Source organism: Megascapheus bottae, chromosome 24, assembly GCF_031878675.1.
Source record: "Megascapheus bottae isolate mThoBot1 chromosome 24, mThoBot2.hap1, whole genome shotgun sequence".
NCBI lineage: Eukaryota > Metazoa > Chordata > Mammalia > Rodentia > Geomyidae > Megascapheus > Megascapheus bottae.
In genome coordinates, this window is record NC_143532.1 from 8,452,763 (window position 1) to 8,479,550 (window position 26,788).

A 26,788-nucleotide genomic window follows, 5' to 3' on the forward strand; every position below is an offset into this window, starting at 1 on the left:
CAATCATAGGGCCCTAAATTCAAATCTCAGTACCACAAAAAAGAAAAAAAAACAATCTCTTAGCAAAACATTTTGACCTTGTGCCTAAGCAGCAGTAACAATGCGTTTGGACTGCAGGGGACAAATGGGTATGGCAAAGACTCCAGAGGAATTCTATGACAAAATTACTCACTTTCTCAAAACCAAAATTTCAAGATAGGAAAAAAAAGAGAAGTGATGCCAGCATGGTGGCTGGCTCACGCCTGTAATCTCTGTAATCTTCACTACTCAGGAGGCTGAGATCTGAGGATCAAAATTCAAAGCCTGCCCTGGCACAAAAGGACCTGAGACTCTTATTTCCAATTAACTTCTAGAAAATGGGAAGTGGGGCTTGGCTCAAGGGTAGCGTGGTAGCCTTGAGCTGAAGAGCTCAGGGACAACACCCAGGCCCAGTTTAAGCCCCATGACCCACAAAAAAAGAGATAAGTGATATAAAGGACTGTATCAATCCATGTACCTGAACATACAGTCTGTTCCTAACTCAGGCTGGATTGGGCTTATATGTCTAAGTCAAAACAAAAACAAAAAAGAAAGAGAAAAAAAAGGAAGAAAGAATGAGTCTATTTTTGAGTCCTTGAAATACAAACCCTGAACAGTACATGGTAATATTAAGTACTTAATTATTCTTTTATTTTCTGGAGTGTGATGATGGCATTGTGAGTTTCTATAAAAGGCATCTTGATTTCTAAGGAACAAATTCATTTACAAATGAAATGGCACGGTGTTAGAAATATGCTTCAAGTTAACCAAGGCTAGTGGAGGATGGAAAGGAAAAGACTGTTCATGAGCGGATGAGGGCTCAGTCAAAGCAAACTGGGGATACCTCATGCTTTAAGTTCACTACAAACTCCTTTAATTCCCTTAATTACTGTAGACAGTTGACGTATTATCTCTTTTACAGATGGGTAAATTGAGACCTTTGGCCAGTTGCAGACAAATGTGTTTAAAGTAGGTTCAGTTAGGCTATGATGGATGGTAGGTTAGGTATATCAAATGCATTTTCAATTGGTGGTATTTTCAACTAACAGTTTTAGCAGGATGGAACTCCATTATAAATTAAGATGCTATACCACATGCACATATTACATACGTAATAATCTAGTTTGAAACTCACAGCCACACTGCGCCTGCGGTATTACTGTGCTACTTAACAAATATGGAATCTTAGCCTTAGGCTGAGCAAAGGAGCTGTGAATGGTGGTGCAGACCTGTAATTCTAGTGTTCAGGAAGCAGAGGTAGAAAAGGAGGATTCTGAGTTCAAAGCCAGTCTGGATTATATTGTGCGCTGAGTAGGAGTGAGCTTAGCCAGGACTCACAGTCTGTTCAACCCCCAGATTGCTTTTTTTTTTTTTAAATAATTGGCCATGTGGCTTGAACTCAGGGACTGGGTGCTATCCCTGAGCTTTTTCGTGCTCAAGACTAGTGCTTTTACCACTTTGAGCCACAGCACCACTTCCAGTTTTCTGGTGGTTAACTGGAGGTAAAGAGTCTTACAGACTTTCATATCCAGGCTGAATTTGAACTGCGATCCTCAAATCTCAGCCTCTAGAACAGCTAGGATTAGAGATGTGAGCTACCGACATCCAGTTGAACCTCTAGAATCTTTGCTGTGACACCTGAGGCAATTAGGGATTGTCACAGGAGCAAGTGGGTGAGGCTACATTGTCAATCCTCCAAAACAGGGCTAAGCAGGAAATGGGCACGAAGGAGGGGACTAGACGGGGTTCAAGGTGAGTATACACGCATGTGCACTATGCACAGACAGAGGTTCTGCTGGAGGCAGAAGACAGGAGCTTCCTGTCACAGGGTGAACAAGGGCTCAACAGTAGGAGGGGAGGGAAGAGTTAAGTTGTGGAGGCTGAGGCTGGGTTGAGCCTGTTCACATCTAGCATGCTTGGGACTCTTTCCTAGGAATCTTGGTAAGACTGTGATTAGTGACAAACTAAGCAGGGCTAAGAGTGAATGTGAAGCTGTCAAAGTAGCTGTGGCCATCTCTGGGAACTACCATAAAGTGTGCTTTTCATCTGCTGGAATTGCTGTTTATGAGGCAGTAAAATCCTAAGCCAAGCTGCCTGAATGTGTCCTGGTTTAGGGGAATGCTGCCTGAGCAGGCAGCTGGTTGAAGGATGCTTAACCTAGAAAGGGTAAAAAGGATGCATTGGCCGGGAATCGAACCCGGGCCTCCCGCGTGGCAGGCGAGAATTCTACCACTGAACCACCAATGCTCTGACTCACAGAGAGCGTTTCAGCTGTTATCATGACCCACAGAAGGAGTAATTCCTTTCCAGACTGCTCCAATATAATCAGAAAAGGGTGGGCTGCTAAGTCTACTTTAGGGGAAGAGGCATTAACTCGTGTGTGTGTGTGTGTGTGTGTGTGTGTGTGTGTGTGTGTGTATCTAATTCACATAACATAAAAACTTCACAATTCAAAAGGTACAACTGGGTTGAGAAAATACAATCAAAAAGGGATACAAACATCATTGCCACTTAGTTCCAGAATATCTCCTAAAAGAAGCCAGGCTCTGTAAGCAGTTGGTCCCAAGAACCCTCTTCGTCTTAACTCGGACAACCACTATTCTACTTCCTGACTCTGGACTGCGAGGCGCTAACTTTCATGTGAAGCCAAAACCAAAGCAAAGTTAAACAAGGGGAAAAAAAGTCCCTCAATTCCTCCCCAAACCAGATGTGTAATTGTTTTAAGATGTATGATTTGAATTATGTACATATTAAAAATTTTAAATGTCAAAATGTTTGACATTTGGTTGTAGACAAGTCTTGCTGCTTTTTGTTTTGCTTTGAAAATGTTCTAAAATGAGAATAAAAAAAAAAAGAAAACCAAAATAAAGTATCTTGTTGCAGGTTCATAAGCATGTTTATCCCTAAGACTTCTAATTTTTCTCAGTAAGAAAGCTCTTCTCTTGAAAGGCCTGTACTAACTTATCTCCTCAAATCTTCTTTTTCCAGGCTGGAGTTACCAAAAAATAAATTAAAACAAACAAACAAACAAACAAACAAAAAAACAGCTTGCATTGGCCGGGAATCGAACCCGGGCCTCCCGCGTGGCAGGCGAGAATTCTACCACTGAACCACCAATGCTCCAGTTGTGGGTTGCTCTGCCTCCAGCTGTTTTGCTGGTCTCACTTGTAGTGTCATAAGCAGAGCTGCAACTTGACTCCTGAAGCAGGCAGGTCCAGCTAGGAGTGCTTCTCAGTCTCCCAGTCACACCCACAGGAGGCGGGCCCGTGGGCGGTGACTGATGGGTCTGCTCAGATACTCAACAGAGAAAACCACAAACAGTAAAGGGGAAAAAATGCTTTAGCTGTGCTTTTGGCTAAAGTTCTAGACTTAATTATCCTTACAGACTTCCTCTTGAACTGACTGCAAAGGACATCACTGGGAGCTGTGCTGAGCTCTCTCGGTGAGGACAGGGTTCAGGAACTCTTAATGTTTAAACTCTAGACCCCAGGCAACCTAAACATGGATGTCTCTAGGCTATGGAAAAACACAGAATCTGAAAGGAACACACTAACTTATTTTTAAAGGCCCCAACTTGGGCAGTAGACTTCCCAAGTACTGAGAACGACTGATGTTAAAGGCCAAGAAAACACAAGTCCTGTGCAGCCTGGTGCTCCAGACAGGCTCCACACAATGATTCAGTGAGAAGGAAACCAGTGGTCTCTGAGGCATTAAGAGTCCAAACAGTAGGAGGAGGGGCTGTGGGGGAGGGGGGAGGGGGGAGGAATGGGGAAAGGACTGCAGGTTTCAGTGCTAATCCTACCACGCACTAGCTGCTGGGGCCTCTGGAATGGAGATAAACAGTTCCTGCTTTCACTGGGCTGTTATTAGAATTGAACAGCCACAAGCCAACTCCCAGGGGGCTCAGTGCACAGGAGGTGAGGGTGAGATGTCTACTCACCACTGGCGGTGCCTTCCTGCTTGGCCAGGGAGTCCTCGGGGTTAAGCTCGGCTTGCCTCTGAACTGCTGTCTTTGGCTCATCTGGCTCGTCGTCCTCTGTGGTGACCAGCTTCATCAGACTCTGGTTGCACACACTGGCCACCTCCTTGATGCCTGTGTCACTGAGGTAAGGAGTAGCCTCACACAGTTCCCCTGGTGTTCCTAGCCAGGGGCCCAGTCCTCTCCAGAGACTGTCAGTGGACAAGCAGGCAGTTTGACCTGGGTCTCCCACTGCCAGCTGTGAGTAGTTTTCCTTCTCGGAGGAGGGGAGGGTCTTCCTACTAACAGGACTTCTACCAGTTGAGGGGTACAGTGTAACTTAGAGGAACGGAACTTTGGTGCCTAGGACAGTGACTTTCAGATGTAGTCTGGGAATAGCCAGCTTTCCCCCCACTTTTTTGGGGTGTGTGTGTGTGCCAGTATTGGGCTTGAACTCAGAGCTTTGCTTTCTGACTTAGTTTTTTCGCCCAAGGCTGGTGCTCTACTATTTGAGCCACACTTCTACTTTTGGCTTCCAAGGTGGTTAACCAGAGATGGGAACATCAGGGACTTTTCCACCCGGCTGGCTTTAAACCTTGATCCTCTGATCTCAGCCTCCTGAGTAGCTGGGATCATTGGTGTGAGCCACCAGCCCCCTGTTCCAGCTTTCCTAATCCATGTTAAGCCCCATCTTTTTCTTCCTAGATGCTAAGGAGTATTTGGAGCTGTTAAGGAAATACTAAGGAAGCCCCGTCCCCACTCAGGGCTCTTCTTCACAACCTCCTCAGAGACTGACCTCCCTTCTTTTCTCTAGAGTGAAGGATACTTTTCTTGCGGTCATCGTAGGCTAGGCAGGGCAAGACTGCCGTCAGGATCCCCGAGGAGTAGGGCAGCATCACTCGGCCAGCCAGCTGGATGAACTCCCGCATCCAGCACATGGCGGTCAGCTGGATCAGGTCGTCTGGAAGCAAAGCCCGTGGGTTCTGAGGGGCTGGCTCAAGCAGCCAGAGAGGTCCCCCCACTGACTACACACTCGAGCAGGACAGGGCTGGGCATGAGGGAACACGGGCTGGACTGCACCTGGCCTTGCTTCTAGCCTTTGCCAATACTCCCTTGCCGTGTGAACTGCCTTTTTTCCAAAGGCAGGTAGGTCCTTGTAGACAGTGGGCTGGAAGGGAGTGACTATACTGGGCTGGACTGTGCAGTTAACCCTCATTCTCTGCCCTCCCTGGATCCAGGTAACCTGTAAGGTGACTTCGTGTCTCATTTATCTATAAGTGGCACTTATTTCCCTACTTCCCCTACCCTTGTTCCCTATCTGGCCTGGCTTTGCTGTAATGGCCTACAATAGCCTGGCTCAAGCCTAGGTCTCTGGAGATCTTGTCCTGTCACTCTTGGAATCCTGCTGATGCCATCTGAACACACACAGACCAGTCTGTTGAATGATGAGGCACTGGAACCCATCACCTATCACCCCAGATGCCAGCCACATAACTGCCAGACACGAGAGAGGCTGTCCCAGGCTACCCCATCCAGTCCACTTGCAGTTGACTGCACAGGTGCACAATCAGGCGCAGTCTGGCTGAGGGGAGTAAAAATCTTTCAGCTGACCTCAGACTCATGATCAGCAACAAGCTGCTATTGCTTTAAAACATTTGTTTCTCAGTAGTTTGATACTCCACAAAAGCAAACATAGACATTCCAATCCTAGGTGCTTAGGCCACACCTGCTAGCAAGCGCAGCTCCAGACCTCCATTCCCGGTAAGACCAAGTGAAAGGACTCACAGGTCAACAGAGAATCTGGCTGTCTTCCTCACCAAAACCCTCTCCACTGTGGTGCCTGGTCCAGTGTCACATGGGTTAACTCTGCTACTACAGCTCTTGCCTGTCTCCTTACTGGAGCTGAGACGAGAGAGAAAGGGCTCCAGGAAAGCAGTGGGGCCTTCACACACTTACCTGTGGTCTGGCAGTGGATCACCAGGATGTTGGCCATTTCGGCAAACTTAACACTGGAGGGATTCTTCTTAATTTCTTTCAAGAATTCTCCAAGAACGACCTCGCACCTGCCGATTAGAAGAGAAGGAAAGACTAGCACCTGCTGGTTCTCTGAGTTGGTTACCTGTCAGGAGAACACTGTTTAGACACCGGGGTGGAGGCACACAAACTAGGACAAACATCCTGGGCTCTCCTGATGGCATGGGGTTTGGGGTCCTTGTACACCCATGTGAGACCGATGGGTCTCAGCAGGTGGCAGCTGCTTATCCCTCCTTCCGCTCACATTTTCCGAATCTCTTTGCCATTGTCGCCCAGGATCTGAAAGAGTCCATCCAGGATCTCTGGCAGGTAATCCAGAAGGTTGATGTCTGGCACAGACTCCAGAACCAGGATCTGACCAAGGGGAAACAGCAGAAGGGAGAGTTGGTCCAGGCAGGGAGCCTCATCTCCCCCTCATCACTCTCTAGGGACCTGGCAGTGAAGGGAACCCTACAGAAGCACGTGTCACAGTAGTCAGGTGTCCATGGGACAGACTGCTGGCAGTGATCACTTTCAGTCCACATGCAGAGGATGGCAGTTTGACTTCTTGGTGATCTGGATGCCCAAGGAGAAGGGAATGGATGGAGAGGCCAGATGAGGCTAGTAAAAGTGACTGTGAGAAGAAGTACTAAGGGCAGCAGAGAAACCTGGGTGTTTTCTGAGACAGGGAAAGAATTGTATCCCTTCAAGGGCAGACAGGAGGGATGTGTGGTGGGGAAGAAAGTGGATAAAGTGTTTTGGGTTGTTAGGGATGCTGGCTATATGGAGGCCAAAGGAGCTACAACACTCTTCATCACGGGAAGAGGGGTGTAGAAGGTAAACTTCTTTCCTTTGCCCAGGAGTATTAAAATAAGGGGGATGACCAGATATGATGGCTCAAGCCTGTAATCCCACAGGGCTGATGGGACTGAAGCAGAGGCTCTGTGTCTGGAGGAACCAGGCCAGGGGCTGGACCTTACCCAGGAGATGATAAACTGCCGGGCATACTGGTTATTTGAGTAAATCCTCTCCCTTAATAGGGGGATGAAGCCCACTAGGTCAAACTTGTTACTCTCAGTCACAATGTCCTGTGGATGAAAAGAATGTGAGCTGTCAAGATCCAGAAACCAGGCCTCTCTGACCCGCTGCAGAACTGGCCCTGAGCTTGCTCTAGGGTCAGGTGTCCACGAGGGACACAGCAGAGCCCGAGTTACAGAGGAGAGGTCCTTGGTCCCTGGTCTTGTTACAGACCTCAAACATAAACAAAACAGGTAGATTGAAAAGTTAAGGGAACTAAAAGAATGGCAAAAACTACTCCAGTAGTCTAGTCCAAACACCTGGTACTCTGGCATGGGAAGAGTGGTATGGAAGGAAAACAGCTTTGCTTTGCCTAGGAGTGTTAACAGTAAGGGGGACAGCCAGGTATGGTGGCTCAAGACTAATCCTAGCTTGTCTGGGAGGCACATCAGGGGGATTGTAGCCTGGGCAAAAGTTTGTTTAAGATTCTGTCTCAATCAGGGCCTGGGCACGGTAGTGTGTGCCTGATATAGAAGCTACAGGGGAAGCACAATTGCTAGGTACAGTGTCATACACTTGTTTTGCCCAGCTACTTAGGGAAGCACTAGTAGGAGGATTGTAACCCAGGCATAAAGCAAGACCCTACCTCGAAAACAACCAATGCAAAAAGGGACCGGAGGTGTGGCTCAAGTAGTAGAGCATCTGCCTGGCTAGCACAAAGTTCTGAGTTCAGTTCTCCATACTATCAATTCCCCTGCCCTCCCCCACTAAAAAAATTCAAAATAAAGAAATAAAAAAAAGCAACTAGGGAAGAACACCTTCAACATCAAGAATATTTAAACTGTACACATAGACGAAACAGATCTCAAAAATAAGAAATAAAAGTGGTTACCAAGTACAAATACCTTTAAAAGACGGTCCAGGAGCTCAGATCCACTTTTCACATTGGGGTCTGGGTCAGCAGCTAGCTACAAGGCACAGACACAGTAAAGAAACACAGAGGAAATGGTCATAGTCAAATGTAAGTCAAGAGATCTTCCACAAACCCACGAACATAAAGCCCATGGTGCAGCTTAGAAGCAGAGTCAGCTCAGGGAGTGGATCTGAGGAAGGTGGGGAGCGGGGTGGGTAAAACAGAATCTGGCTGAGGAGTCAGGTATGAAACTCCCTTTACATCATGGCACCCACTGGACTGCTGTGATTGGATCAAGTGGCTGCTTCCCACTGATCATCTCCAGGACTTTCCCAGCTATAGAAAGTTACCTTACTCAGCCCGTCAAAGAGAACATTGAAGTGTGGCAGCACAGCACCTCGGGCCACCTTGACGATGTTGTAGAGGGCCTCACAGGCATAGTAGCGCAGCCTGCTGTCTGCATCATTGAAGCAGGTCAGCACAGGCTCAATCAGCTCCTTCAGGTAGAGCCCAGAGTCCTGCAATGGTGTAGAAGGAAGACAGACCAGAATGGTAAAAGGCCCTGGCTCCACAGCCTGCAGTGTCAGCTGATGACTGAGATGCTTAGGCCTCTGAGTGGGGGCCAGGCCCAAAGACCCTTCCCAAACCAGCCTCCTAGAAGAAGGGTCACATCTGGGGACATGGCTGTAGGGCCTGAAAGCTAGTCTTGCTGGTCTTAAGCACAGAAGAGGGCCAGGAGTGTGGCCTAGTGGTAGACTGCTTGCCTAGCATGCACGAAGCCCTGGGTTCCATTCCGTGGTACCATATACACAGAAAAAGCCAGAAGTGGTGCTGTGGCTCAAGTGGTAGAGCACTAGCCTTAAGCACAAGGACAGTGCGCAGGCCCTGAGTTTAAGCCCCAGGACTGGGAAAAAAAAGAATGTAAGATTAAGTGTAGGAAAGGTAATACAGGTCTGCAAGACCTTCCTGGGTCTTGCTATAGAAGGTATCTGGACCTAGAGTAAGGCCATCATTGGTGTGTCCATCCCTTCCAGAGAAGTGCTACCTTGCCCAGGGCGATGGAGCAGGCAGCCAGGCCAATGAGGCCCCCTTTCCGGCTGTGCGGGTGCTGGGACAGAGCAAACTCCTGAGACAGAGTCTGGATCACATGCTTGATTTGCACGGTGTTGTTCTGGGCCACAAACTCCCGAACCAGCCTGGAAAGAGAAAGAAGAGCTATGGGATGGGTGGAACCAGGTAGCCCTTGCTGCATGGGGCTCCAGGGAGGGGGCTGGGGTCTGGAAGGAGGAAGTGGGGTTTCAGGGCAAGTCTTCTCAGTTCTGCTGTTGCCTGGGAGGTGCTGGATGGCTCTGCTGGATAGGTCGTGGTTGTTTCCCTACTCTCAGTTTCCTTTGTGTATCCCTTTAGAATGAGGAACTAGATGGAATTATCTCACCTTTGAGAATCTAAGAAAACCTAATTACTGTCCCACTGAGGACCACAATGCTTTATTACTATCAACTACCTTTATGCAATACTTGCTCAACTTTTACTCATGCATAAAGGGAGTCTGCAGCGGGTCATTATTCAGGGATAGTGCTGGTAATACCCTAGTCGGATAGACAAGACCCACATCAAATAAGTGTTGTATATGTCACAGGAGCAATGACATGCCATGGCTAACGCTCCTTGGGTGGATGGTGAGCCAAATCTTAAACCACACTGACAAGTGTTTCCCAGGTAAAGTCAAGGAGGCAGGACTGGGTGCTGGTGGCTCCTGCCTCTAATACTAGCTACTCAGGAGGCTGAGAGCTGGGGATTATGGCTTGAAAGGCCATGAGACTCTTATATCCCCTGAAAACTGAAAGTAGAGTTGTGGCTCAAAGTGGTAGAACACAAAATTTCAGGGACAGTGCCTAGAACCTGAGATCAGGATCTATGACTGACCAAACAAAGGAAAAAAAAAAAAAGAACAAAGAAAAACGTAGGCAGATGTACTAGGTTTCTGGTGGTAAGATGAAATAGGAGAAGTAGGCTATTTATGGAGAAGTTTATTCAGCTTATGATATCAAAGGTTTAAGGGCATGGCTCCTGTATCAAGTTCTAGCAAAGGACTTTTGTGCCATGGCAATGGTGGAAGTTTGTATGGGATATAGGGGCTGAGGGCGGGGAGGGAGGGATGAACCAAGGGCCCCAGGTAGACACTAAACTCCAATTCTGAAGAAGAAGCAGAAGCATGTGAACATCTGTCTCTCTGGAGAAAGGACAGGACAAACCAGCCAGGTGAGGCCCAGGAATCTGCCAGAGCTCCTGTAGTTATAGAGACAGCCCAGTGAGAAGAGCCTTGCAGATACCTCAGAGAACAGCTGGAGCATTGGTGGTTCAGTGGTAGAATTCTCGCCTGCCACGCGGGAGGCCCGGGTTCGATTCCCGGCCAATGCAATGCTGCTTTTGTTTTTGTCTCTTCCTGGCTAGTTTTGTCATACAGGAGGACCCATCCTCTTCAACCACTGTAGGCCTGCAGCAGCCCAAGGCATCAGTGATTCTGGGAGCACATGTCTGGCTCAGGGAGTCACTGGGCTCCCCAGAGAAGCTGGACTGTCTATGGCAGCTCAGCCTGAAGCCTCCATTGCAGTGGATTTCACTGCACTCAGCCCATGCTGGTGGCCAGCAGGAAGCTGGCTGTGAAATCAAGAACAGTAAAACAGTCTAACACAAACAAGATGGAATGGGAGGACTCAGACATCAGAGGGGAGACATACCCAAAGTATTTACTGAGGAGGGAGCTGAGCTCTGTCTTGGGCCTGAAGGCAAATCAATTATGCATGCATGTGCGCAGGCACAAGCCTATGTTTGCACACACACTCCACACGTCCACGCCCACCTTTCTGCTCCCTCCTGCTTGGGAGTGGAGGCTCACTGTTCCTGCAGCACTGCTGATGTGGCAGCAGAGCCTGGGCTGTGACTCAGTATAAATACAAGGAGGCATGGAATGGGGTTAAAGGAGGTGCCATACAGCTACAGACAACTGGAGCATTGGTGGTTCAGTGGTAGAATTCTCGCCTGCCACGCGGGAGGCCCGGGTTCGATTCCCGGCCAATGCAGCAGCAACAAACTTTTTAATCTTATGACACTGAGCTTGGGATTCATACTGCCTAACAAATATGTGAATAACATCAAAGGACTGCAAATGGTTTATTACTAGCTTGAGGTTGAAATGGCTTTGACAAAAATTCACTAAATTTCGCTACATTCCACAAAGATCCAAAACCAATGTGTCCTCACCCTGGAAGAATTCAGGATGTGGTGTACCCCACTGTCCACAGGGCCAGCCGTGCCTTTCACTGCTGCACAGACAGCCTGCCTGGCAAGTCAGGCCCTGCTTCTGTATGACACAAATCATGACGGCACCTGGAGTGGAAGTGAGGACATCCTCTGGGCTCCAGCCAAGACCCTAGAGGGGAGCCAAGTCCTCCCCTTTTCTTTTCCAGGCATCACACCCTACATGCAATATGTAGGACTACATCTACTCCTGCCTCCTCTTCCTCCCGAGCAGCCGGGAAGAGCACTCCACAGGTTGACAGTCTCATACATGGTGCATTTCCTAGGCTTGAGGGGCTCTCTGCTGGGGTTGGAAGGAAACAGAAGGATCCTTCTGGATGGTAGAGTAAGCCTGATAAGTAGAGGGAGGGCGAGGCAGTGAGAAGGGAGGTGAGGGGAGGAAAGAAAGAATGGCTGCTATCTGGTGGGTGGGAGGTCAGCTGCATGAGCTTCTGCAGGGTTCTGAGGGGTGAGTAGGTATTGGTTCTAGACTGTTGAGGAAAAGGTGAACAAAGCTCAGAGGCAGTATTTGGTTTTCAGAATCACGGTCAAGGCAGAAGGGAAGAGAGTGGCAGGGTTGGAGAAGTGGTTTGCACCCAGCAGCGCAGAATGCTTGGTAAAGGGCCTGGTATCTCATTTTGGTGCAGGTGGAAGCCGTGGAAGGTGAAGTCAGGAACCTGGAGGAGAGACACAGTGGTGGGTGGAGAGGGAGCTTTAGGACAATGAGCTCACACAGTGACTGAATGCCAAAGGAACCCAGAGGATGAGGTTCTGGCGTCTTCTTTCTGCTGGCCTCCTGAGGAAGAAGCTAGGAAGCTGGGGTACCTGTGCTTTTCACCCTTTGCAAGCCCAGGGGAATCTTTTTTCCTTTGCTGGTTGCCAGCTGGGGTGCTTCTGTCACCCAAATCTTACCAGGCAGGGCTCAATTCCTGCCACTGTAGTCCCCAGCCACTACAAGAGGATAGCCAGTTCAGGTCCTGTAGGATGAGCAGCCAAGTCTCTCCTGGGTACAGCAGTGAGTGCATTACAGATAGAACATTCTTCTCCTCCTGGCAAGCCAGCACCAGCAGACAGGCAGTGGTTCCTTCTGGAGCAGAAGCTATGCAAACATGGTTTCCAGAGCCTAGGCCTGGGGTCAGTCCTAGGCCACAAACAGGATGGATCTGTCCCTTAAATCAAATCAAGCTCATCTTTCTGACACATGAGGAATGAGAAGAGAGCCAGAGGCTCTCTAGCCTGCCTGCCCACCTCCTAACATCATCTCGCATCCCAGCTAGAATTGCCTTTCTACGGGGTCATTTTGTTTGCCTGCCCCGCCCCCAATGCTCCTCTTAGTCTGCAAGGCTTGAATCAGCTGCAGTCTCAGGAGTTTTCCCCATTATCTAACAAAGTGGGCAGGTCTCTGAACCCTAAAACACTCAGTATTTCAATGTACTGGTGGGTGTCACCAGTTATAATCCTTGTCTCTACAGTTTCCTACTCTTATTTCTGAGGATTAGACACTACTCTTGGCACTTCCAGCACCTTGTCTCCTAGTCTAGTACTGTATATACCCTAAAGGGCCAATCAACAAATACCTGTAGGCGAATGAATCTATGAGAAGGCTGGCACCACTGATGGAGAACACAAGCAGTCAGGCAAATCTGGGCAGTCTTAGGCTGGGGTCTCGAAGTGCATGCTGGGAAGGGCCCAGACTACCTCAGCTGTGGCTGGTGGCTGGGGAAAGACAGGACAGGACGTGACCTCAAGTGTGCCTGCTGAGCAGCAGGCATGCTGCCTCCTTGCACGGGGTTTCAAAGCTTCAAAACTCTGCTCCAGCCAGCTAGGCTCTTCACTGGGAAGGTACAGGTAGGGAAGCAGTGCAAGTGAAGTTTAGCAGCTGGCACAGTCTCTCTTCAGACTCTACATTGTCTCTGCTTTCATCTATGGCTTGGGAGCCAGTGGGGGGTCTTGAAGCCCACCTCCTTTTGAAGTTAATAGCATAGAAACTCTCATGACCACAAATCCCTGGGGCCTTTCATTGACACAAAGGTCTTGAGCTTTACAGTTCTATTCACCAAAAAGGAGAATCCGTGTGTCTAGTTTCTCCATAAAAGCACTGAAAAATCTTTTCAAGGAGGTGGTCCTCTAGCAATGGCTCAGAGCTTCCATTTTCAACTGGCCATCAGGGTCACAGGAGGACAGAAACATCTGGGCCTAAAAGACACGAGCCCCAAATCGGGCGAGCATGAATGTATTACACAGATGCTCCCTCTAAGAAAAGGAGCCGCGGGCAGGGTAGGCTCTACCTGAACTGTCATCGGCTAGAGGTCACTTTGCACCACACAGCTAGGAGCTGCCTGAAGATTTCAGGGGGTGGTTCTTTCTCAGGACAATCTCCTTCCACACCTATAACTTCTACCTTCCACATCTGAAACAGTCCCAGAGAAACCAAGTCCCTTTCCTATGGTCAGAGAGGGTCTGAATTCCGTGAATCCACACAGCCTAGTCCTTTCAGCTGCCACAGTCTCTCCCAACTCCTGCCACACATGCTACCCTCCCCCCACTCCCCTCCATGCAAACGTGCAAAAGAAAGGCTCTCTGGACCCAGACACACCACTTTCTCCATATGTTTCTCCTGCTGTTTAATACTGAGACACCTCTAAGCATCCCTCTACAACTTGAGGTGCTCTGGATGAAGCTCAGGAGAAGGCAGGAAATGAGTAACCAGGCAATGCGCTGGGTGCTTTACAGGCATGGATCTAGTTTACACCTGGAAACAAGCAACCCGAGTAGACACTATAAACCCATTTATGGGTGGGAAAAATTGGTGCTCTGAGATGATGAAGAAACAAGCATACCCAAGACATACAACTTGTGGATGGTGGGTCTGAAAAAAAAAAAAACCAATCATCCTACAACACCTGGCCAGTTGCAGAGACTCTGTACAACTACTGGTCAGCTGTAGGCTTTTCTGATCCCAAGGCTGAAATCTTATCTGTTATACTTCCTCCCTCCCAAGGAGCAGTGAGTCATACACTTGTACACTTTTTGTTGCACTGAACTCCGTTTACATTTATTACGGCACTGAACAGCAATCCCCTTTGCCCTTGGAGATGCCCCACTACCTCCTCCTCTGTCTTAGGCGGCAGAGGTTTCAAGCCACGACATTCAGATTCCCATGTGTTTAGCGGAGACATCCTCAGCCCTAAGATAGGATCACTGATATCCACAAGGACTTCATACTGTTTTCTGAGAACAAGCTAATGCACCATTCTTGGTGTTCTGCACTGTGTGCACTCAAAGACTAATATTCAACTCAATTCCTTTGAAGAATATCAAAAGCAGGGAGCAACGTCAGAACCAAACAGACAAATGGAGATCTGTATACACTATCTAGACCCCATTCATTTAATAAATCTTGACTGAGCCTCTGACTCTTCTGGCTCTGAGGAGGATACAAAGATAAATCCTAGAGTTGACACTTATTCCTGTGTGGTGAAACCTCCAGCATGGAGTTGGGTTGTGTCTTTCTTTTCTTTTTTGAATCCCCTGCCAAGTCCAATTATCTGTCTCAACTCCGTGTGTGACACATTTTCTATGTGACATATGTATTCAGATGGCATATTCAGGCAGCAATTTCCCAAAGAGAATCTGGGTAAACATCTCCATCTGCTTCGCTGAGTAGTGCAGTAATTTGGTTTCCACTTGCTCACCAGTCTCCAAATAATTGAATGGGAAAAGTGAACATGTGCCTCTGGGACAGGCCAAAGACATAAAAAGGCCGAGACTTAACTGACAAAACACAGACCAAGTGAACACCTATTGGACAAGACTAACGGAGGAGAAAAGTCACAGTCAGAGCAAGAGGCATGTCTTGAACTCAGGTGACAGTAATTGTGACCACTTCAAAAGATTTCCCTCATACTGTAACACACTACTGACGCTCTTCAAAACGAAGCTATAATTCATACTCCATAAATTTATTATTTAAAGTGACAATTTAGTTGTGGTGGGTATGTTCACAAAGTTGTGCAGCCATTACCACAACCAATTTGAGGACATTTTTGTCATTCTGCAAGGGAATTCTGTACCCCTACTTCCACACCCCAATCCCACACCCCTTCCCTTCAGCCCAGGCAACCACTAACCTCCTTCTTGTCTTTTGGGAACATCTGTTATAAATGGAGTCACGAAACAATGGCTTTGTGCCTGATTGGATTCTTTCAGCACAATGTTTTGAAGGCACATATTTTAGAAGATAGAAAAATGGAGGCGCATAATTGAAAGGACCTCCAGGATATTGAAACAAAAGCCATATAATGAATGATTGTTGTCCTTAATGTACTATGTTGTCTCTCATCTCCTTTGCTGTCCCTTGGTTATCTCATATTGGTATAGTATCTCACTTTGTTATCGGATATATTGAATTTATTTGTATTTGGATATTTGAAATTTGATAGGGAAGGGGGGAAAACCAAGACGGGGGTGGGGGGGAGGTGGAGGGTAATGGGTACCAAGACATGTGAAAGGGTATCAATGTATGTGAATTAATGCACCTTCTATCTGGCAAATATCATGTAACCCTTTTACTAATTACAATAAAACAATATGGAAAAAAAAAAAGAAAAATGGAGGCACAGAGAGGTTAAGCCAGAATCACAAATGTACATGCTCATGAGGGTCAGGCCAAAGAAGATGAGGGGGGGACCAGCTGTCCATGTCAGCTCCACAGCCATAGCAACCAATTCCTTATGGGAAGCCAGAAATCCAAATTTCATTGTGAAGTTTCTCAATTTAAACTGCTCTGTGATACAGGTCAAACGAATGTGCACAGGCAGGCCACAGCCCCAGGCTCCCAGTCTCTGACCCCTGGATTAAACCACTTGTTGAGGGTCCCACTGCTGGTAAACTTCATAAACTACCTCAACATTCAATAATTGTGTCTCACCCCCCCCCCCCAGCTGGCTGACTCCAAACCAGGTCAAATGGAAAGCTTTATTCCATCTTTGATCTCAGACAAAGGAATCCCATTAGTCCTGGCAAGGCACAGAGGCATTACTCAGAGCTTTGATCCTCCACCTTCTAGTGGCTCTTAAGCACCTACCTTTGCTGCTTTTTGGTACTTAAAATTGAGACAAGATCATGAACTTGAGATGGGTGTGACTGGGATGAAACTCAATGACATGACCAACTGCCCAGTGAACAGACAAGAGGCAGAGAGGACCCTGCTTCCACAGGGCCCACCACACACTGGTGTAGGAGACAACCACAGAACCAAAGGGCCTACTAGTGTTTCACCTCCACATCTACTTTCTGCGAGAGGAGAGGCAGGGTCTTACCGACCTTTTATTAGGGCTGATCACTAACTATGATTCTTGAAATTGAGAGGCCAAAAAACCTGAGGTTTCTTAACCTAAATACCTTGGCCTTTATAGAGAAATTATTTCGTCACATTAGAACAAGGTGGTAGAGAGAGTTCTCCCAGTCTTTGGCTCAAAAGTCACATAACACTGACATTGGATGTTGGACACTAGAATCCCTCTCTATGTTTTCAGCATCTGGGAGGCTTGTTATGGTAACAAAACACCCTTTAACCATTCATTGGAATAGCACCTGTTGTACTGGCTCTGTCACCTAAGCACATGGACTCTGGACTCTTAAGTGGTAGCTCAAATCACTATAAGCTGTTCAGGAATAAAACTGCTTTTTACTATATGTATACCTCCCTTTTCAGGTAGGAAAAACCATTCAAGGTAATGGAAAGCCTCCTTCCCACCCTTCTTGGGCTAAACTTAACCCAAGACCTCTCACTTATCATTGAGCTATATTTACAGCCACCTCTCTGCCTGTTTTTTTTTCCCCCCCGAGACAGGGTCTTGCTATGTAGCTCAGGCTAACCTTGAACTTAAGATGTGCTTACCTCTGTTTCCTTAGTGCTAGGATTACAGGCCTGTGCCACCATGTCCAGTGTGTAAGGATGCTGAATGAAGCTCTAATCTCCAACTGAACGTTTTGCTTAGAAAGCCTATACAATAATAGAGGCTAAATAAGGTCCCAAGAGTGGAGCCTCTGATCTCATAGGAGTAATGCACTTAAAAAGAGACACCAGAACACCATCCCCACCAAAAGAAGTGGTAAACATGTGAGAACAGCTACCTGCAAGTCAACCGAAGGGGTTCTGATCCAAGTCTACTTTGTCAGTACCTGTATCTTGGGTTTTCCAGTGTCCAGAACTGTGAGAAACTGCTACTGAAGCCATCCAGGCTGTGCAATTTTGTTATGACAGCCTGGGCAGACTATTTATAATCACATCTGTGCACTTAGCAGGAGCTTTTGAGAAAGGCTCAAAGCATACTTAACACCTCTCAACTTGCATTATTCCCCTTCACCTTCCTCTCCACTGAAGTGAGCAAACTGAGCTAGAGACCATGACTATACAGAGAAGCCTGAGATCTCCACCTCCTGTGAACAGTGTCTGCTGCTTCTGCCTGGGGAATAAGTATCCCCTTTTCTGGAGCTCTTCTCTGAAGGGATTCCTTCTTACCCTCCACCATGATCACCGGGATCAGACTGATAAGGCTATGGGTTTGGAAAAGCCAAAGGCAAACCTGATGGGCAGCCAGGCTTTCTTTTCCAAATTCCTTCCAAGAGCTAGCAATCTCTGAGATGATGTGAGTGGAATTCTGGCTGCATGGATGTTGAGGTCTAGGAGGTGCAGCAGATTCAGAACAATAACAGATTCTCATCTTTAGGAGGCCTTTATTCTGCCAACCAGAAAGTGATCAAAACAGGACTGACAATCACAAAGAATTAGAAAAATTGTCTCTCTGTATTATATAACAATTATAACATGCCAGGTATTGTACTAAGCACTTTATAATATTAACACAAGTGATTAAATAATCATATGGATATACTTTACATATGAAGATACTGAAGACAGCAACTCTTCAGTATCTTCAGGGCCTTTCCTCTATTACTCTGCCATGTGGCCTTCTAAGAAATAGGGGCACCCAAGTACAGAACTAAACACATTTATTTCTGAAGCATGTGAGCTAACTCAAGTAAATTACACAAGCAACTGTCTCTATTCTGACATTTCTTTGACAGGTCATTGGCAAAGATCTTGTTGAGGATTATTTGACCAAGCCATATGAAGCCTATATTCAAATATACAATATTCTATGTGTAGAACTGATTTTTTTTTGTTTTTCTTTTTTTCTTCTCCTTTTTTTTTTTTTTTTTTTGGTTTTGTTGTTGTTACTGAACTTAGGGCCTAGGCGCTGTACCTGAGCTCTTTTGTTCAAGGATCGTTCTCTATCACTTTGAGCCACAGTGTCACTTCTGATTTTCTGGTGGTTAGTTGAGATAAGCATCTCACAGACTTTCCAGGCCATGCTGGCTTTAAATTGTGATCCTCAGATCTCAGCTTCCTGAGTAGCTAGGATTATAGGTGTAAGCCACCAGCACCTGGCCGAATAGAACTCTTTAAGATGTGCAATAATCACCGGAGGGGGCCTGGAGAGCGGCCTAGTGGTAGAGTGCTTGCCTAACATGCATGAAGCCCTGGGTTTCAATTCCCAGATACCACATACACAGAAAAAAAAAAAAAAGCCAGAAGTGGTGCTTTGAATCAAATGGTAGAGCACTAGCCTTGAGAGAGCTCAAGGACAGCGCCCAGGCCCTGAGTTCAAGCCACAAGACTGGCAAAAAAAAAAAAAAATTGGGGCCGGGAGTTTGGCCTAGTGGTTAAAGTGCTTGCCTAGCATGCATGAAGACCCGAGTTCGATTCCTCGGCACCACATACATACAAAAAAGCCGGAAGTGGTGCTGAGGCTCAAGTGGTAGAGCTCTAGCCTTGAGAAAGTCCAAGGACAGTGCTCAGGCCCTGAGCTCAAGCCCAGGACTGGTTAAAAAAAAAAAAATTAGCCAGGGATCTTGTTAAAGTACATATGTTGATCCTGAAGATCTGGCTCGGGTGAAGCTAGAACCTCTTTCTAACAGGCTCCTGATATTGCTGTTTGAATAACAAAGTCCTTAGGCTTCAATATTATTTTCTCTATTAAAAATGTTATATATGGATAGCATACATCAAATGCCATGAGGCACTCTGTCAAGTGCTGAGGAAAAAGAAACAGGGTTTCTGTTCTTAGAGAGATCAAAGGCTAGTAGAGATCTAGGTGGGGAGTTTCTCTGAATTCTACAACTCAAGGGTAATGATGAACACAAAATGTACTCCATTAAGGACAAAGCCCATACAGAACCACTTGCAGGGTGAGACCCTTTGCACAGGCTGTGTTGGAAGCAGGAATAACGCTGAGATGAATACTCTGTTCAAGGACCTAGCAGATAATTCAAATCAGGACAAAAACAGGTATTTCTGAGGACAAAAGTGGATGGTAGTGCACTACTGCTTAGATCCTAAGTGTCCCCCCAAATGACCATGTTTTAAAAATATTAGCCCTCAGCTTGGTACTATTGAGAGGTAGTGGGAACTTTTAAGAAGTGAGGCCTTCTGGGAAATCATCCAGTCATTAGGGGGGTATGGCTTTGAAGTCCTTCCAGACTTGGTCATAAAGTGATTGGCTTTGCCTTACCACATACAGAATGCCTTGTCAAAGGCTCAAAAGCAATGGAGAAGCCAAGTGCTGGTGGCTCACACCTCTAATCCTAGCTACTTAGGAGGCAGAGATTTGAGAACTATGGTCTGAAGCAAGCCAGGGAGGGAAAGTCCATGATACTCTAATCTCCAAGTAACTACCAAAAAGCCAGAAGTAAAGCTGTAGCTCAAATGGTAAAACATTTGCCTTGAGTGAAAAAGTGAAAAGGATGGTAGGTACCTAGACTCTGAGTTCAAACCCCAGGACTAGCACAAAGAAAAAAAAAGTAATTGGAACTGAACCACATACTGAAACTCCTAAAACTATAAGCTGCAATAAACGTTCTCTAAGTTGATTAGCTTAGGTATTTGATACATAATGGAAAGTTAACTAACATACAGTGCCAGCTGGGTCCCTCTATTCAGTATAGCAGTTCTTATTGAGACTTGATAAAACTGGACAGCCAGGACACAAACAGAAAGTTGTATGAAAAGAGAAAGTAGTACCTGAACAGAGAAGCAGATACAGTGGACACACAATATTAGAGCTGAATGAAAATTTAATTGAAGAGAAAACTAAAACCAAAAGCACTTTCAGCTGTTGTTCTTAATTGAGACAATTTTGCCTCTCATGGGCTATTTGGAAATTTCGACAATTAGGGTTGTTACAATTGATGGAGGGCTAATGGCATCTAGTGGGAGGTTAGAGATACTAGTAAAAATCTTGTAAGGCACAGGCAAAACTGTTCACTAAACCCAAGAATTATATGTTCCAAAATGTCAACGGTGCTGAGGTTAAGAAATCCCAAGTTAAGCCCCCAGGTCAAACACTGAGTGTTAAATAATGGAACAGATTCAGGATGTCAACAGAACTCTGTGCTATGACAGAAATAACTATGGATAATGTGACTGAGGAATCTGAAAACTTTAAATAATTTAAATTTTTTTTGAGGAAGTGTCTCGCTATGCATTCCAGGCTGCATAAACAGGAGATTCTTCTGCCACAACTTCCAGAGTGCTGCAATTATAGAAATGTGCAACCACCGTGGCTAATTTAAATGTAAATAACCACATTATCCCCATTAGGGTAGAACTACAATCAATTTTTTTTTCTGGCCAGGAGCCTCAAAATTTGTTCACTTTCAGTGCCTTCTTTCTATTCTTCTGAAAGCCCCTATCTTCCTGATTCTATCACTAAGATTTGGCTGTGCAAATAAAACCCCCATAAAAGTAAAATTTAAAAAATCCCAGCTAAAAAGTCCCTATTTAGTAGATGAATGGATCAAGAAGATGTGATACTTATACACAATGGAATTCTAAGCTGCCATCAGAAAGAATGACACTGATCCATTCGTAAGGAAATGGAAAGACTTGGAAAAAAATCATATTAAGTGAAGTAAGCTGACCCAAAAGAGCACAGGCTCCATGGCTTCCCTCATTTGTAATAATTAGTACACATCTAGGACTCTCCTAGCAGAGGATCTCAATAAACAAAATGAACTCAAGGTTATGGAAATGAGTTTATCTTTGTGATTGTTGTTCTTAATGTACTATATGAAGTTATTTCTCTTTTTTTCCGCTTATGGTTAATCTCATGTGGTTGCTGTATCTTGCTTTGTTACCTGGTATATTGTATATACCCTTATTTGTTTATTTGAAATAGGGAAGGGGAAGGGGGAAAACAAGATTGGGAGGGGGTGGGAGGAGGGAAAGGGGGACAAAAACCTGAGAAAGGGTATCAAGGTTTGAGACGTATTCATTACCTGATGAATGTAACTGTAACTTCTCTATACATTATCCTGACAATACAGAAAAAAGAAAAAGTCCCAGGAGCGGAGGCCTAGTGGTAGAGAGCTTGCCCATCATGCCGGAAGACCTGGGTTTGATTCCTTGCTACCACATACATAGAAGGAAAAGTCCCTATTTGAACAGCAAAATATAAGTTCACATTTACGTACAGATGTAAATAGTACTGCAGAAACAAAAAAGGTCAAGCTAGTCCTACTTCCACTTGCAAGGAAGGATATGACAGAACACACAGCAATTCTCTGAGCTTTAAGATCATGAGGTTTTTGAGCCCGGTTGGGCCTGATTTCTCTACTTTGCCACAGTTCCTTTTACTTCTCAAAGCTGGATAAGAAACCAAGTATCAAGTAGGTCAACATCACTAGCAAATTCTTCATTTGTGACTTCTATCCGAGGCCACACACTGATCTGCTGGGTTTGATGGAGGCCACACTGAGGACTTAGGAAGTGCCAGGCACTGGGCTGGGTACCACACACACAGTATACCAACTTCATTTTCACTACAGCAGCCCTTTGGAGCCTCAGGAGGTAAAGAACTTGGCCCAAATCACAACCAACCAGTAGGAAGGCTGGGACACGCACTATGACTGCAGATCTTCCGCTCTTAAGCATCGCGCTAGGGGGCTGAAACCACGGAACTAGCACAGCTGAAAGGCGTGAGAAGTGCCCCGACCCCCGGGGGGAGCTGGGCATCCAGGGCGGGGTCCCCAGTAGGTCTTACTTCTCGATCTCCAGCGCTGCCACCTTCCGTTTCTCGTACAGCTTGTCATTGAGGGCACGCACGATATTGGGAGTAAGCGGCGCGAAGTCCTTCTCGGGGTTCATAGCGGCAACTCGGGGTACGCCCCGGAGCCTCGCGACTCCTCCTTAGCCCCCGGCAGCCGGGACCGCGCCAGGGCCAGAGGAGTCTGCGGCTCCGTGCTGCCCCCGGCGCCGGGTCATGGACCACGCCACCCTGGGCCCGCCTGCCTCGCCCCGCTTCCACCGCGCGCGGTCTCAGAATTCGGGCCTGGATCCCGCTTTTTCACTCCTGACCTCAGCCGCCTAACGGCTCACGCGACCAACTCCCGCCCGGCACCGGCAGCGGCAGCATTCACTGGGCAGACGCCATGTTACTGAGTCACATGACTCTGCAACAACTTCCGCCTTCCGCTGTGAGGACCCGCCCACCTCCAGCCACGCCCCCACATGTAAGCCGCAGGTGGATTGGACACACCCATCAAGCTCCACCCACTTTCCCGCCCACTACTCCGCTCTGCTCCAGGTAGCCTCTGGGTATGTGGATCCCAGCCAGGTGTTGTAGGTCTGTTACATAGTGTAGTGGGTTTCTGCAGATGTTCGTGGGACCGTAGGGGTTCTCGGAGCCAAACTCAGCATATACTTGAGCATATGCAAATGGTTCCCACCGTCATTTTTCTCTGTATCCTAACCACTAGTATTATTTAATATTTTCTAAACATAAATTCAGTTTAAAAATCTTAAATTCGGAAGTAGCGATGTTGATCAAATTGGTAGAGCGCTAGCCTACCAATGACCCACAAAAATAAATAAATAAATAAATAGAGAACCTGTTCACCTCTAGGGGAGGGTATTGCACAGGACATGTATAGGGAGGGGAATTTGGGGATCCATTCTAGATATCTGTATTTCATAATCCCATATTCATTCTGTCTCCATTATCTATGAATTGAAAACAATGCTCCATTTTCAAGATTGTTCAAATGTCAATAGGTATCCAAAATCATATTTAATCATTATTTGAGCTCCATGGTAGTCTAGCCCCTTGTGGTAAGTCTTATTTACAACGAAGAATTCTGGAACATGTCCCTGTTACTGTATCTTCAAACTACTGCCACAAATTGTCGTTTCTCTTGATTTTGCTACAGAACTGCAACTTTCACCATTTATTGTGAAAGGACCAGAGGAGCTACTTTCCAGTGGGATCCTCTAGACCTGAACTCAGAATATCTGGACTGTTATCTATAACGAAGGCCTTCTGGCTGTCAGAGAGCTTCTGCCCCCACGGTTTGGGGTGGGGTGGGGGACATGATTTTTAGAGCAAGGCAGAAAGTGATATTTTTCTTTTTTGAGTGGGTGGTGGAGCTTGAACTCTGGGCCTGGGAGCTGTCTCTGAGCTCTTCAGCTCAAGGCTCCTGCCCTACCCCTTGATTCACAGCCCTAGTTTCTGTTTTCTAGTGATTAATTGGAGATAAGAGTCTCACGTTCTTTAGTGCCTGGGCTGGCTTTGAACCACGATTCTCAGATCTCAGCCTCCTGAGTGGCCAGGATTACGGGGGTGAGTCACTGCACCCGGCTGAGGTGAACAGGTTCTGATGAGTGCAATAAAAAGTCGCATAACTATATTATATTCTGCTATAGAATATAATATATTCTACTACATTTTGCAGATGTAATCAAAGTTGCTAATCAATTGATGTTGAGTTAGAGAGGGGGTGATTATATAGGTGGACCTGACCTAATCACACAAATCCTTGGTTAGAAATTTGATGTGAGAGGGAGGGTTCGCCTGTTGACCTTTAAGAGTGAAAGACTCATGTTGTGAACACGATGGTAAGGACAGTAGTCTCTAGTTGCTGAGAGCAGTCCTGTGTCATCAATTGACAAGAACCTGGGGATTTCAGTCTTGCAGCAGTAAGGAAATGGGTTTCCCCAACACACTGAAGACCTTGGAAGCAGATCCTGCCACAGTGGAGCCTTCAAATAAGGATGCAGCTGGTCCTTGATTTTAGCTTTGTGGGTCCCTGAAGTGAGAACCCAGTTTAGTCAATTCTGGATTCCTGATAGAAACTGAGATAAATTTGTGTTGCTTGAAGCTGGTAGGTTAGTGGTTAATTTTCTACACAGATGTAGAAAACAAATATAGGACCAATTAAAAACTCAGTAAATCGTGGAGAAATTATATCTAGGGAAAATTATAAAAATGTCTTCTTTCTTACAGGTGGCATATTCACAAGAAAACCCTATGAATTCATCTATTTGATGAAGGAAGGTGCATCAACAATATGAAAACTTCCTAATATACAGATTCCTCTCTCGAGAATATATTGCTTAGTAGTTTTCTCCTCTTACCTTGAACATGTACTGCCAAGGACATTTGTAAATTTCTTGCAGAGTTTATGTATTTAGGATTTGGTGGTTGATGCAAACAATAAAAATCAGTGTGGATGATATGGTTCAGTTTCTTCAATGAGTACTTACTTTCACTGGATTCATATCTAATATAATTATTTCATCTGTTTCTTTGCTTTCTGATTTGGCTTTTACTTAAAGGTGAATAGAATTTCCCAAGGGTCATAATATGATCTGGTTTTTAATAACTGAAGCAGTGCAGATTTTTTTTTAACTAGAAGGAACTCTTTTATCTTGAAATTACTTTCAGGATCAGGTTGCTAAGAAACCAGTTTCTTATTCCAAGTCCAAACCTGTGCTTTGTCCTTCCTTTAGGCCAGACATTCCTAGAAAGAATTGATTCCTTTTCTCTGGTATCTTGGAGATACCAACGGATTAAGGTTAGTTATGCATAATTAGACTGGCAGTGATCCTGAGAATAAAGCCCGAGAGCTAGCCTTGCCTGCTGACATGCTTCCACCCTCTCTGCTCCTAGCGCATTCATAGTCTGACTGGCTCTGCCATGCTCACTCTTTTCTGGTCTAGTGGACAACTAATATGTCTGGTTGCATGCATACCATCATTTATAGTGACAAGCCATCTGCATCTATGTAGTAGTTGTTATTACTGATTTAGTAACAGTTTTGTAACAGCTATTATAGCTATTAACAAATGTGGAAGTCATTGTACAACGTGTAGTAAGAGGATGCTAATGACATCGTAAGAAATTGTACCCCAGTCAAAGCAGTTTCTCCAACAGCAATGTGTTTTTAGCTGGAGTTTTAGGGCAACATGGTTGAAGTTATAAAGCAGCCCACATGTGCCTGTTCTTGCAGGCTAGCAGGTCCTCATCAATATCATAATATCGTTACAACCTCTGACTTGAGGTATGATGCCCCAAAAGACAGTGGTTGAAGTTCGTATAACACACTTAGTAGGAGTTCTGTCAGATACAATTAGGGAACCTTGCATATGGTTTTCTGTGTATCCTGATATCCCATCTTTTGGTATGTGTGTGTGCCAGTTCTGGGGCTTGAACTCAGGACTTGGCATTGTCCATTGGTGTTTTCATTCAGAGCCAGTGCTTTTCCACTTGAGGCATACCTCCACTTGCGGTCTTTAAGTATTTAATTGGAGATAGTCTCACAGATTGTTGTGTCTTGTAGATCTGCTGTATATCGTTTTTTTCAATGTGCTGATTTAATATGGAATATATTTCATACATGCAATGGTTAACATACAATACAGAAATAACTGTCCCTATAATTAAACGATTACAAAATAGTCCACTTAGAATACTATTTTATTCTCTTTTCTATATCAGTGTATGTGACTCAGGCAGAAACTTTTAGTTTCCATAGGTTACCCCAGTAATCTTGGGGATACTCTAAGGGGTGATCCCTTTCAGGTAATAAACCCATTTGATTCCAGTTTCACTGGCTTCCCCATGAGAACACATCACAATTAGTTTGGTGGTGATGGGCGTTTTGCTTCCTGAGGGGTTTCCCTCAAAGTAGACTGTGATGTTGTTGATCTTCTTGGCCCGCACAGATTCTGCAGCACGGATGCCAAAGGCTGGATTCTCCACAATGAAGGAGAAGTTCACTGTATGCAGGAAGACATTCTTGAAGGGGATCACTATGTTGTACCCAGCTCGTATCATGAAGGGGCCCTGAGGCTTGGGGGGCAGAGCTACTCCAAAGAGAGGTATGGTATACTCGCCACCTATAACTGATGACAGGATCAGGAAGCCCTTGGTCTCACCCAAGTGGCTGGGTTCAAAGAAGACTTCCACGCTGACTTCAGTGCCACCCTGGGAACCTGGGGCTGCGTTAATGACTCTTTCTGTGTGGAAGTCTGGACTGTCTGTCTGAAAAGAGAGAAAGTGAACTTTACTCACATAGGATTCTAAAGAGCATCCACGTCCACCCCAGTTCTTCTGACCCTGGTCATGCAGTAACTTATGGTTGTGTGAGTTGGGGAAGGCTATAAAGTTGGGTCATTTTTATAACTTACACATCTTGCAGGGTTGGTATTATTCATTATTATCCCA

At 45.9% G+C, this 26,788-nt stretch overlaps 2 protein-coding genes and 4 non-coding genes across 8 annotated transcripts in view; 2 read left to right on the plus strand and 4 right to left on the minus strand.

Annotated features, from left to right (window-relative positions):
* Vac14 (VAC14 component of PIKFYVE complex) overlaps window positions 1-22,735 on the minus strand; it is an 88,226-nt gene extending 65,491 nt beyond the window's left edge. Inside the window, exons 1-9 of one of the 2 annotated variants that reach the window (XM_090357290.1) lie at window positions 22,328-22,735; window positions 8,965-9,115; window positions 8,270-8,437; window positions 7,912-7,974; window positions 6,970-7,077; window positions 6,255-6,364; window positions 5,933-6,039; window positions 4,803-4,937; window positions 3,959-4,111 (exon numbers count right to left, since the gene is read on the minus strand). In XM_090357290.1, the coding sequence (XP_090213416.1) occupies window positions 3,959-4,111; window positions 4,803-4,937; window positions 5,933-6,039; window positions 6,255-6,364; window positions 6,970-7,077; window positions 7,912-7,974; window positions 8,270-8,437; window positions 8,965-9,115; window positions 22,328-22,431 (1,099 nt within the window). In that variant the 5' untranslated portion in view covers window positions 22,432-22,735. Of the gene's footprint in view, window positions 1-3,958; window positions 4,112-4,772; window positions 4,938-5,932; window positions 6,040-6,254; window positions 6,365-6,969; window positions 7,078-7,911; window positions 7,975-8,269; window positions 8,438-8,964; window positions 9,116-22,327 lie in introns of both variants that reach the window. The other variant, XM_090357289.1, reaches the window with a different exon arrangement.
* Window positions 2,195-2,265, minus strand: Trnag-gcc (transfer RNA glycine (anticodon GCC)). Its single transcript has one exon. It is a non-coding gene; the product is annotated as a tRNA-Gly (tRNA).
* Trnag-gcc (transfer RNA glycine (anticodon GCC)) lies at window positions 3,068-3,138 on the minus strand. Its single transcript has one exon. It is a non-coding gene; the product is annotated as a tRNA-Gly (tRNA).
* Window positions 10,270-10,340, plus strand: Trnag-gcc (transfer RNA glycine (anticodon GCC)). The gene has a single exon. It is a non-coding gene; the product is annotated as a tRNA-Gly (tRNA).
* On the plus strand, window positions 10,932-11,002 carry Trnag-gcc (transfer RNA glycine (anticodon GCC)). Its single transcript has one exon. It is a non-coding gene; the product is annotated as a tRNA-Gly (tRNA).
* Window positions 22,736-26,020: 3,285 nt separating the features above from the next.
* Hydin (HYDIN axonemal central pair apparatus protein) overlaps window positions 26,021-26,788 on the minus strand; it is a 248,285-nt gene continuing 247,517 nt past the window's right edge. For both annotated transcript variants that reach the window (XM_090357298.1, XM_090357297.1), the window contains one exon: window positions 26,021-26,605. In XM_090357298.1, the coding sequence (XP_090213424.1) occupies window positions 26,123-26,605 (483 nt within the window). In that variant the 3' untranslated portion in view covers window positions 26,021-26,122. The remainder of the gene's footprint in view (window positions 26,606-26,788) is intronic.